Below are 13,050 nucleotides of genomic sequence, written 5' to 3' on the forward strand. Positions count from 1 at the left end.
TTTATGAGATTTATCCTACCTGGTTGTGTAGGCTATAGGACAAACAGATGAAGAATAAATTGAAAACAGAATGAGATGATTCATAGAGAATAACGTCTTGTACAAACAAGAAGCTGAACTGTTGACGTATGTTGGTTACATATACTTAAACATAGCTTTTATATGATAGAACTAATCTGTAGCACGGTTAGCAACTCTAGTAACACAATACGAGGCTGGTTTGTCCAGTCTGATAGAGGTGTTGAGGCACCAGATCAGACATTTACACCGATGAGCCCTGACATGAATACAGGTGACTGGTTCAGACGTTGTGGTTGACTGGTGTGTGTCCATCCGTGGCCTGTTTTACGATCTAATCTGAATCATTAGCAATTTGATTTAAAACGTAACCCATGTTTCCCACGGCTTCCTGGGTTGACTCAGTCAAAAAATATATATAATGCCTGATTCATGTGTTTTTCTTTACCGGAGCAACAATTAGCACGGATGTAATAAAGACAGTTTGACAAATGCCTTAAAGCTTTAGTGTCAGTAACAGTCACGGATGACCGTTGCATGGGTCAGACTTTCCATACAGGTGTGCACATTATCCTGTTGAGGAAAATAAGACTGTATGTCTGATGTATGTACAGATTTGTGCTTTGTTACTCACTGTGAGATTCTCACATTTATGGTTTTGTTGTTTTTGATTGTTTCCAAAAGCCGTTAAGTGGAGGATGCAGGATGTGGAGAGAGCAGGTTGTCCCCACAGAGAGTTTGATGCACACAAACGAACTCATTTACCTTTTTGCTTTTGTTGATCAAATGAGCCGCCTTTCGTCTGAACAACAGAGACTATGATTTAATACTGTAGGTCATGGAACAAGACAGGAAACCAAAATCCGATGTACAGAGGAAATGATGATAACAGGGTCCATGCGATGTCGCAGGCATCAGCACCAGAGGCTGCGAGTGTCACAGCCTTTCAAGTCTTTTTCAATATCACTCCGACTGATGAACAACCAGACATCTGTTTCTTTTGCTGTTGTTGACCTGTCATCACGCGTCACCTCATATCCTCCAATCAGCTTTCCATTTAATCTCTCCATCCTTCTCTTTGTGTGCGCTCTAATCCTGTTTTCCTTTCACCACATCCCTCTTTTCCTTTCATCTCTTCTGCTCACATTTGGTTTTTCTTTTAGTCTTGGTCCTGTATTACCACGGCTACTGTAACCACATTGTAACAAGCCGCTCTCATTTACAGAGCAGAATGTCTGTTTATACGCTCGGTGTCAAAAGAACAGAAAACTCATCTCCACTTCCACCACGGGCCATCTTTTTATCCAAAACAACGCAGGAAGTGAGAAGAAAACAGGACTGTGAAACATCTGCATTCACGAACAAAGCCATGCTTCACCTGATTGTCCACAGATGAGTGGTGGATGTTTCTTTTCTCTGTTCATTAGAAAGAACACGACAACACCACCACTCTATTGGTGTGGAAAAGACGCCATTGGTAAGTTTACTCTGCTATTAAACATTGCTTTCTTGTCAGGAGCAGGTGGAGGCGATTTAATCTGAAAGGAATAGTTCACCAAAAAATGAAATTCAGTGATTAGTGACTCACCCTCATGCTGATGAATACTCCAGGGTAGTTTTTTATTCCTCAAAGTGCATCTGGAGACCCGGGAGGCCGGTTCGTAGTCCAACGAAAACTTTATATGAGAGTCAATAGCGCCCAACACAAAAGCGTCCATAAAACTACACAAAAACCTTGACATATTCCTCCTTACTGCTCGTCCACTGTAATCCAAGTGTCCTGAAGGGATACAGTCCAAAGTTTAATCGAAACGACGTCATTCCTGTATTGTGCTCTTACGTTCACCAGGCAAATTCAATACAGGACTGTTTAGGCTGTAAAAGATGCACTTTTGAAAACTACTCCGGAGAATTCATCAGCATTTCATTTTTTGGTGACTGAGGAGAATCACTGGAGATTTGTATTTTTCCAAAGTTCAGTCACTAATTATTTGCTGCCAGGTAAAGAAATCAATGCCAAATGAGTAGCATGTGAGTATCGATATATCGATACCACAGGATCACAAGTTGGCACCTAAAACACAGAAACTCTGGCTTCTGCTTACTGTAAGTAAAACAAGCAAACCTAATCAGGAAGCTTCCTCGTTATAAAGAAAGGAAGCAGGAAACTTTCCTCCTAACAAGGCACTGCTTGGTAGTAATGTCACCTGTGTGCGACCACTATAGTCGTCCTGTTGGTGCAGACCTTGGCCAGTGACGCCTGGATGTTCCTCTCGGTTTGGGTGTCCAGTGAAGACGTGGCCTAATGGACCCAACATCAAACACAGTAGTTAATAGAGTATAATACAAATAATAAGCAGTATAATGAAAATAAAAATACACATCTCAGCTACTGACTAATATTGTAAGGTTTTATTAGGTGTGTCTGTGCATGTGATTACTGGTGTGTGTGCGACTGAGTTGAAGTATATTTGTAGTTTATTTTGCCCTCCCTTGTAAAATAGAGCTTTAACTGCCCAAACTGGGCGCAGAACATTTTCCAACATGGTGTTTATGACGATATTTAAAGTTTAACATAGTCAGACATGCTCAGTTTATTAAAATCAGGCAGTCTGGGAAGTGCGGAAGCCTCAGTGTGGACACAAGACAGAATACCTTCGTCATTGATGTGTGTGAGAGTGTTGTTTTTTGAAAGTTATCAACAGGAGCTGAACAAGTGCGTGCGTGTGTTGGGTTGACGGAGCTGTTGACTGCTTCCATGGCTACGCAAGAGAGCGTGTTAACAACCTCGCATCCCACCTACGTCCTCACCTCATCCAGCAGAATGATCTGAGGTTCTTTCAGGATGGTCCGAGCGATGGCCACCCTCTGCTTCTCCCCACCGCTGAGCTTCAGCCCTCGCTCGCCCACCTCTGTGTCATAACCTGGTTAAACAAAGAGCCATCAACTCTTTAAAGGGATAGTTCAACATTTTGGCAAATTGGGCCATTGCCATAATCCCTATATCCCTATTTTTAGAACAGCGGAGCAGAGCCGCGAGCTGCTCAGAGCTACGCTACGGAGGCTACTGGGATTTCGTTTTGGAGTTGTTGGATTGTGTATTTGATGAGTTTGATGAGGGAAACCAAGAAATCCCATGAGCCTCCATAGCTTAGCTCTGAGCAGCTCGCGGCTCTGCTCCGCCGTTCTAAAAATAGCTTGCACCGATAGTTAAAGGTAACAAAACTACTGCTATCAGTATAAGGATTATGGCAATGGGCCAATTTGCCAAAATGTTTAACTATCCCTTTAAGTGTCGTCATTATCAACTGATCACACACACACACACAAACACACATACTGACCTTGAGGTAACTCAAGTATCCTATTGTGTATATCAGCAGCCATGGCAGCCCTCTCCACCTCCTGGTCCGTGGCTGTAACTCGACTGTAGCGGATGTTGTTGCCGACGGTGTCGTTGAAAAGAACCGTATCCTGGGGAACCACGCCGATGTATGACCTTAGAGAGGACTGACGCACCTTAAGACACAGCAGGGACAAAAAGGGAGAGTCGTTTTAACAAGACAATATTCTTTAAATTACTGCTGTTTATCTTTGCGCCTCAGTTTTTCCTGATGATAAAAAGGAGAGATGACTCAGTAAGAAACCTGTTTTTTCATGGATCATAGCGGATCCAGGTGTTTTGCTGACCTTAATTTAAATAAGAACCAGCTTTGGAACTTCAACCTATTTTTACTAAGCCTTTAATTCACGTTAACTTTCCGAAATTGTGAATTGGTACAGCATGGTAACATTTAAATTTGTCTTTTCAAGGGTTTCATCTTGAGATAAAATCCAGGTTCATCTCCTTCAACCTGAGTGCAAATCTGACTGGATCAGTCGAACAGCAGCAATAGGTTTTGTTTGTTAAAGGGATAGTTCAACATTTTGGCAAATTGGCCCATTGCCATAATTGCTATAGTCATAGCAGTAGGTTCATTACCTTTAATTGTAGGTGTAAGCTATTTTCAGTACGGCGGAGCGCAGCAGCTGGCTGCTCAGAGCTACGCTATGGAGGCTAAGGGAATTTCTTGGTTTCCCTCATTAAACTCATCAAATACAAAATCCCAAAACTCCACAGCGCTTTTGTAGACAAGTTGTGACCTGCACAACCACCACGCTATGAGATAATGACGGAACGATACGAAACGGAGCCGTTTTCGAGGTAAATTCATACAAAACCGCTGATGCGCGTTGCGTTCAGGGACAGTTTTTCAGCAAGCAGTCTCCGTATTTACCCTGTATTTACCTCGAAAACGGCTCCGTTTCGTATCGTTCCGTCATTATCTCATAGCGTGGTGGTTGTGCAGGTCACAACTTGTCTACAAAAGCGCTGTGGAGTTTTGGGATGTTGAATTTGATGAGTTTAATGAGGGAAACCAAGAAATTCCCTTAGCCTCCATAGCGTAGCTCTGAGCAGCCAGCTGCTGCGCTCCGCCGTACTGAAAATAGCTTACACCTACAATTAAAGGTAACGAACCTACTGCTATGACTATAGCAATTATGGCAATGGGCCAATTTGCCAAAATGTTGAACTATCCCTTTAAAGGTTTCTTGTGTGGGATGGAACGGTGAATTTCTTCGCACAATTTTCAACATCTGGCTAGAAAACATCTCACATCAGGTTATCAGTCTATCTCCAGTGCTTCCTGCTTGCAATGAAACCAGAACACTACTAAGTATATTTAGTATAAGTACTACCGGTATGTGTAAAGTGGATATATGGGATCTTCAGATCTGCAGGTCACAGTATCTCTGGATCTGTCTATCAACCAGGCGAATGTCTGTCTTTACTTGGTCTTCTTTTCTCTCTCTCTCTCTGTCACACACACACACACACACACACACACACACACACACACTGAGCATACATCTACATAAATGTTGCATGGCTAAATTCGCCCTATACTATATAATGCATGCTGCCCCAGGTCACAGACAGCACATATGTCCTGAACTGATTTCTGTATGTCTCCCACTGCCTGTCTCTCTCAGGCTTCTTCTTCTTTCCAGCCTCTTAGTTTCTTCTCTGTCTCTCTCATAATTAACTTTATCACAGAAATCGTGGCGTAAAAACGTGTCCTTTGCTTTTCAACAATACATTCATCTATAAATGATTTGATTCAAGCTGCAATTATCGGTGGAAAAATATCAAGACGTAACAGAAGCTATGGGTGAAATGAATGCAGCAGGTAGGAGGAGAGAATCTGTGGTGGTTTAGGTTTAGAAAAAAAACCCACTATGATCGTTCCACATTATTTTCACCTTGTCTGTATCAAAGGATTTTTATGTACACTTTTTACATCAAATACCAGATCAGAGGGATCAACAATGTTTGAAATGATTAAGATTCAATCAAACGGCAACAGATCAGACCCAAAACCATCACACGCTGTTTGGTTTGATGTGTTTTTGTGTAAATGTTGGGAGCAGATGAGGCAGGCAGACCATCCTGACACCAGACACCCACAACGAGCGAAAGGGTCGTGATGTTTTTTCCCCCGTTAAAAAGAATAAACCTCTGAGCGTTCTGTGAATCTGGCTCTTCATCTCTCCAGAAATAATTTCCGGTTCTCAACGACTTTCTGGTCAGGGTGCAGTACTTTGAGTTTTTCCTGTGGAAAGCTTTCCTCCGCAGCCACAACAATACAAATTCCATTTCCTGCACCAGCTTGGTTTGGCTGGTAATCACTCACTTTCCCTTAATTTGATCTTTGCTGTTTACTTTTGTTATTTCTTCCACTCGAGAACAACACGGCATCTGTTTCTGATAGAGACGGGCTGACAGAGCTGCAACACCAAATGTTATAAAATGAGAAAGAGACAGATGGAGGGGAAAAAGGCAAAAGGGGGATGAAAATGAAAAAAAAAGGTTCTTTTAATGTTTTTCATTGAAACATCACATCAAAAGAGGAAGTCTTAGTGTCGGACAGCTGTCCTCGCTCACAGGAGATAATGACTACCATTACAGAAAATCTGTGAGATGATGTAGTATTTAAAATATTTCTTCATCAAACCTGTTTTCTACAAAATATGTCCATATAATCAATGCATAATTGCTCATAAAGTGGAAGTTGAGTCCATGCTTCAGGCACACATGCTGGCCACCAACATCATGACACTATATTTGGTTTAATGTACAGATAGGTGGTAAAATATAGGGGGAAAAAACTAAGTAAAGTGTCTTAGTAAGGAGTTGGGCCACCACATGCTACAACTGTCTGGAACTGCATTTTAATGACGACAGTGGAGAGCATTGTCTAACACCTCGGTCCAAAATCTCCAATAGGTGTTCAGCCGTCTTTGATGTTTAGTAACAGAATTAAATGTTTCACAGCAATTTCACTTTGACGTAGAATAAAGACACCAGCTGATATTTTGTTTCAAGTCTCCCAAATGACTCGTATCAAAGCCCTTTTGACATAAAATACTGAGGTTCCCATTGTGAGCAAAACCCAACATCTGATAAACGTCAGAATGTCAACCAGCCAAAAGCTTTGACGTCAAACCAATCATTTCTTTAACTATCTGGAAAAAAAAAAAAAACAATCTCACATTCACACCTACTTCACACCAGCTGCACGGAGGTGAAAATGTTAGCAGGGTTATTCTCTCTCAAGGATATTCTTGCCTTTCTGCACTACTTATCTGTTATTTTTCACAGGTTCAATCAAGGACACCACCATGAACGTCTTCTGGAAGACGCAGTCCAGAGGTGTGGGACCTTATCTCTGTATTTTAATGAGTATCTTGCCTCCCAATCTTTGTATTTTTTCTCCCCTCTGACATGGCTGGACGACAAGTCAAAAGTTTTGCTCTAATGCTAAGCTCTAAAGAAATGAGGCTCTCTCTGTAAGAAGCTGATTTTGCCAAAATGTCAAACTATTCCTTTCACATTTTGATTCGACAGTGAAGCTCTATGCTGCTCTGTCCTGCTCTCACCCAGGATGATTCATCTAATAGTTGCAGAAGAAAACTTCTCCTTTTGCGTTAATAAAAACTTTTCTGCCTGGCTACTCTTTCCTGACCAACGGGAAGGTTTGTCACAAAATAGCAGGAAAAAGTGGGTAGTTACGAGAAATTATTGCCAGCACAGTGAATCAGGAACTAAATACCTAATAATATATCACCTCAAATTTGAAAAAAAAAGGAAACCTGACTGCCATCATTTGAGAACAAACACACAGACGACGCGCAGCAGCGTTCAGCAACCAGCCAACTGACTGAGGGTCAGCAGAGCTGGACTCATCGCAGCTTCGCCACATGTGGCTGCCATATGTAGGGACAAACAACAGCACAGGACAGATGGGCCAAAAACAATCTTGGAGGCCCGAGAGGCTGATCTGTGTTTGTTGTGTTGCGAAAGAACTGGACACACTTTTGTTGCAAAAAAAAAGGTTCCCTGCTGTTGAAATCCTAACTCCTGTCAGATTTTGAAGCCACTGCTTGACACATTTAGAAACTAAGATTAACAACCGTACAATTGGCTACAGTCTTTTTCAAATAATTCAACTATCATAAATGAATCAAAGACTTGACTAACTCAGACTTTGGTTTTTTATCTTCAATTTGTTACACTGCATTAAGATCACTTTATGAACTGTACGGGTCAGCGGAAGAACGATCGCAGCGACCAATATAAATCTTTCAAATCTGTATATTACAACAGATTGGGAGGAGGAAAAGACTCTACAATCGAAAGGCAGCTGTGTGGAACAAGAAGAAGATTTTTCTGAGAATTTCCAGATACAGCTGGAGGAAAAAAGGAACATCAATGATAAGACTCACATGTTAAACTAACCGGAGTAGATAAAAAAATATATAGAAAAGTTACAGAAGTAAAGGTCTACAAACATGAAAAGTGAGCTGTAAAACAAATCTTGGAAGAAAAACAATCTTGAGATTAAGTTTCAAGCATGGGAAAATCCTAGTAAGTGGCCCTTGAGGTTAAGACTATTTTGGCAACGTACATGAAAGGCAATTGTGATTTTTGGAGATGGAGAGTGTGTACCTCAAATGTGTACCACATTTTTTAAGGCAGCATGGGAATTAATGTTTTAAAGCTGAAAAATTGCAGAAAATGGACCTCCACTTGAAAAATTAGGAAATAATATGTTGATTCACTTTCTTGCCAAGAGTTAGATGAAGAGATAATTTCTATTGTCGGTGGAGTTGGTATCGATCTTCTCATGCTGAAATGTTTGTTTCTTTTAAGATTTTTCCATCCAGTGAGGAACAGGAAAGACCCTTCGAAGTTTGTTGTTTATAAGTTTAACATTTAGGACACAGCAAACGTTAGCAGTTTACCCACCAGTCGTCATTACATTGACATGGCAAGCTGTTATAATACATCCTCTGAGCAGGTACTTCTTCAGGTATGCTAAAGTGACTCGGGGCTAGCTTGTCAGCAAGTTGATAAAACAAAAGTGATTTTTTTCCACTACTGGAGACAGTTCCTGGCCAATAAAGGAAAATTAAAACTGTTCATGCTAACGTTAGCTATGTAGCAACAGCAAAACTTACAAGTAGTTCCAGAAAGTTGCACTTTTTGCACTTTTTGACACTTTCATCAGTTTCATCAGGAAGTAGTATGTATAGATCTTAATGTGAAAAAATCAAGACATAATAATGGTATTGAGTTCAGTCAGTGACTTTGTACAATTTGGTGCAATCACACAGGCGTGAGATGGATTGTTTGGCTTTGGCAGAGGTATGCGCTTTACTGAGTACCATTTAAGTTTACTATGTGAGCGTAATTAATATTAGGCACAAGACTGCACGACTTGTTAAGGTGGACCTTTTTTTTTGCAAAGGGTAAAATGGGCCAATGAGTCCTTTGATACTGACACACTGAAAAAGTATTTATGGAGTACAACATGAAAAGTGTGGTGGAATTTAATGGAGTGACAACAGGCAACATGTGAAACAGATGGTGTGTAAAAACTGCTGGGATCAAACCCAAAGCTCAATATCCTTCTCTGTTTTAAACGAGAAAAAAAAGGTGTGAGTTTATGGTAACCTGCTCAACTCAACTATTTTGTGATTCATCATTTTCACAGAGATGTGTTTCAGAGATTTACCACCCAATTTAATGGTATATTTCGTGTCAGTCTCTCATTTTCACTTCTTACTCACCGCTCATGTAATATTTCATTAGACCATTAAAAGTTGGTACCACATAATGAATCCTCTTGTGATTATCAGCTTCATAGCTTGTGTACGATTCTTTAAATGGCATTAATAGTTTTAATAAATACCAGACCGATAGTATATAATAGATATATTATTACTGATTAATAAAATTTTATCATGAAATGACTAGCAGAAGTTCAAATCTACAGCATTTAACAGCAAAAACTATATAGTGAGAGATGGTTGATGGACAAATACTGAAAGCAAAATGAAATAAAATAAAACAAAATAAATTCATTGTGTTACTCAATGTAGCTTAGCGAAAAGGGCCGGCCCTGGTTCTTCCTAACAAAACAGCATGAATGAAGAGTTTTACTGCTTCTTCCTCTGAGGCCCAACATTGATTAACTTTCTCAATCCACTTTAAAAGAATACCACATGTGTGTATGTGTGTGTGTTGATTAAATGGCCCTCCTGCTGTGTAATTACAAATAAGCAACCTCATAATCATCACCAGCCTTTTCATTTGACCAAGTATGTTTGCTGTGCGAAAACATGTGTACGTGCGTGTGAGAGTGCGTTTGTGCCATTCGCTTTTTATTGAGACTTTTGGAAAATCATAAACAGAGTTACTTCGACTACAATAAATGGGCTATCTCACTCCACTCTTTCTCACATGCACACACACCCGTGCACATGCACACGCAAGCAAGCAAGCAAGCACGCACACACATACACACACACATCTGGTGTCTGGACTCGTTGTTGCATTATTCAGGAACCTTTTACTATGATTTATTCACAGTGTGACTGAAGCTCACACACTCGGCCCAGCTGTGTTTTTGTGCATGTGTGTGTGTGTGTGTGAGAGAGAGAGAGAGAGAGAGAGTGAGAGGGAAAGTCAAAGTCAAAGTGCATGAAGCAGAGGCTGGAAACAGAAATGAAGAGAGAGAGAGAAATGAAGAAAAACAGAGAGGTATTGAGAAGAGGTAAATAATATTCTTACCAGTTTTCCACACTGTGCACTACACTGACTGCCCACCGCTCTGAGTGTCATAATCGTGTTACAGTAACACATCCACCTTACAGCACCCTAACTGCTCACTACTGACTGAGTCAACTATAAAGTGTCTCTCATGTACAGAAAAGTGACCAAACAAGTGATGTTGAACAAAACCAAAGACTGAAAACATGATTAAACAGCTGACCAGGCTCTGGCCGGGCAGGACACACAAAGAAGGAGCTCGAGGTGCAACGGAGGCGGAGAGGTCACCATGACTGTGACCTTTGACCAACAACATCTAATCAGTTCCTCCTCAAGTCCGTGTGAATGTCAATTCCAAAAAAAAGCTATCATGTCTATGAAAATGGGATGGACTATATTTTGCCCAAAAATTCAAACTTTTTGGGGTAATGTATGTATCACTGTGGGAAATATCTTGGGATACACAATTCCTAACAATGTGATGGTCCTCTATTTTCTGTGTCTTAAATGAAAATGTGATTATTAAAAAAAGACAGGTATCTCTGTAAGATACTGTTGATGGCTTGTAAAAAAGCTATAACAAAATGCTGGTTTAAAACTGAGTCTCCAAGCATTAACCAATGGATGGACAGAGTGAAGGAAATGTGTTTAATGGAAAAGATGACTTTCTCTCTCAAATCTAGAGGATCAACCTTTCCCAGGAAATGGGAGAAATGGACTGCTTTTATCAAAACAATTGAGGACGCTACACATGAACACGTAAGGACACTACACTGGACATTAAATATAGGATTATCAACCGAGGAGCCCCCATGTTTTCGTCTGTGTTTTTGTTTTATTCCCTTGACAGCTTGTTGTCAAATTGTTTTCTCTTGAATTGAAAATACTAAATAAAAAGTATCAAAAAAAAAAGAAAATGGGATGGACAAGTGTGTGCGAGCGTGCATGTGCGTGTGTGTGTTTACCTTGGAGATGTCCTGCCCGTCGATGCGGATGCAGCCACACTGAGGGTCATAGAATCTGAATAAGAGACGCAGGATGGAGCTTTTCCCCGATCCAGACGGACCGACCTGTTGAGAAGTACATTGACTCGGGTGCTGTTCTGCATTTTAAGGCTCTGGTTCTGTTCCAGAACAAGATCGCTGTGTTGGTGCTTTTACTTAAGAAAATGATGTGAATTCTTCCACTGAAACTAAACACAGCTGCAGTAGCTCTACGGAGTTGGAACTGTTGGTCTGGTACAAGTGATCCATTAAATAACACTTGATAGACGACAGGAATGTAGGTGTGGGTGTAACAGAAGAAAACATACCAAGGCGACTGTCTGTCCTGCCTCCACTGTGAAGGTCACATCTCCGAGGACTTCAGTGCTGTAAACACACACACACACACAAACACAAACACAAACAGGTACAAAACATTAGCATCAGAACAACTTTTATTTCATCATTAATCATCCTAAAGATTCTTCTGGTTGCTGAAAGTTGTGAATTTGATCAAATCAAGAAAGATTTTGAACATTTTAGAAATAAATGTTGGAGAAACTCGGTTCATTGAGGTTGAGTGTGAACTGGCTGATACTGTACACATGAACCAGCAAATGCCAGCCCACACAGGAGGTCAATCAAGACTTCCAATTAATATAAGTCAATCAGTCAGTCGGTGTTTCTTACAATGTCTGTCATCCTACAGCCAGCAGGTGTTGGTCACCAGCTGTGCTGTATCTGTGTCTTTCAAAATAAAAGCTCCTAGAATACCAATTAGAACTGTAACTACATCATTGTTTATGAACATGCCTCGCAATTATTTCAAAATTTAAACTGAACATAATGTTTCTTCATATTCTACATTCAAAACTGAAAAGGCTTTGATTCCTGGCTTCTTAAATGACTGATTTGATAATCGGCCACCTATGTGTTTAACATAAGGTTAATTTTAGCCAAATAAAATCATTTTGTTTAGTTCAGGGAAAAGGTCTGTTTATAGTTTAAAAGTCAGTAGATGTAAGCAGTAGTCTGTGACTCAAAGGTCGCCTTTGAATCACAGTGACTCATTATTAAAACAACAACAGTCTCAAATTATACAAAGATGGATTTAAGCTATAAATATTAGTTGTTGGCTACACACCCAGGCACGTAGCTGAAACAGACTCTGTCAAACTCCACCTGACCTGCTGTGAGCTGCAAGTCCTGTGCATCCTCAGCATCCTGAACCTGTGATGAGAAGAATCATTTATCATTCATTTCTTCATTTGTTGCAGTCAAACTTTCATTATTCTGATCACTTCTGTGACTTCTCCTGAAAGCTGAGCACTTCATTCTGGAAATTCTGGAAAAAGCAAAAACAGCTCAGAGTGGGTGATGGAGAGCGTTAACATCTACAGTTCTACAGTACATCTGCTGATGAAGAACACATGGTTTCTTATACTATATCAGACAAAAGAGAGGTTGTTCTTTTCATACCTTATGTTTCAATGGATTCTTCCGTCTTCTTCAGAAGCGTCACTAGGTGTCGGATTGACGTGTCTTATCAGCTGATGTTACGACCTAAGACCTAATGACGCTTATGAAGAAGATGGAAAAACCCGTCAAAATGTGTAAAGGTATGAGAAGAACAACCTCTCTTTTGTCTGATATAAGAAAACCTAGCTATTGAACATTAACAGACATAATGAATTCCATTGAGCTAACATGTGATACAGTACATCTGCTGATGAAGAACATGTGATGCGGCCGAAAACTGTTACTCCTGTTGCCAACAGCCAATTTAAGGTCAAGGGTTAATAGTCCGGGTCAACAGAGAAATATTTTGTGGAGTTTCTGTTTCTGATGACGAAATAATAAATTGAAAAAGACAGACTGAGCAGGGTGAAAGAA

General features: G+C 40.4%; 1 protein-coding gene across 2 annotated transcripts in view; it reads right to left on the bottom strand.

Moving 5' to 3' along the window:
- The window catches only part of abcb6b (ATP binding cassette subfamily B member 6 (LAN blood group) b), a 29,441-nt gene that overhangs the window by 5,167 nt on the left and 11,224 nt on the right, over positions 1 to 13,050 (bottom strand). Inside the window, exons 11-16 of one of the 2 annotated variants that reach the window (XM_085764478.1) lie at positions 12,302 to 12,387; positions 11,487 to 11,544; positions 11,140 to 11,244; positions 3,363 to 3,537; positions 2,830 to 2,942; positions 2,264 to 2,320 (exon numbers count right to left, since the gene is read on the bottom strand). In XM_085764478.1, coding sequence (XP_085620604.1) covers positions 2,264 to 2,320; positions 2,830 to 2,942; positions 3,363 to 3,537; positions 11,140 to 11,244; positions 11,487 to 11,544; positions 12,302 to 12,387 — 594 coding nt within the window. Of the gene's footprint in view, positions 1 to 2,225; positions 2,321 to 2,829; positions 2,943 to 3,362; positions 3,538 to 11,139; positions 11,245 to 11,486; positions 11,545 to 12,301; positions 12,388 to 13,050 lie in introns of both variants that reach the window. The other variant, XM_085764479.1, reaches the window with a different exon arrangement.

This window comes from Trachurus japonicus, chromosome 21 (genome assembly GCF_045865225.1).
Source record: "Trachurus japonicus isolate A0001 chromosome 21, Traja_1.0".
Lineage (NCBI taxonomy): Eukaryota > Metazoa > Chordata > Actinopteri > Carangiformes > Carangidae > Trachurus > Trachurus japonicus.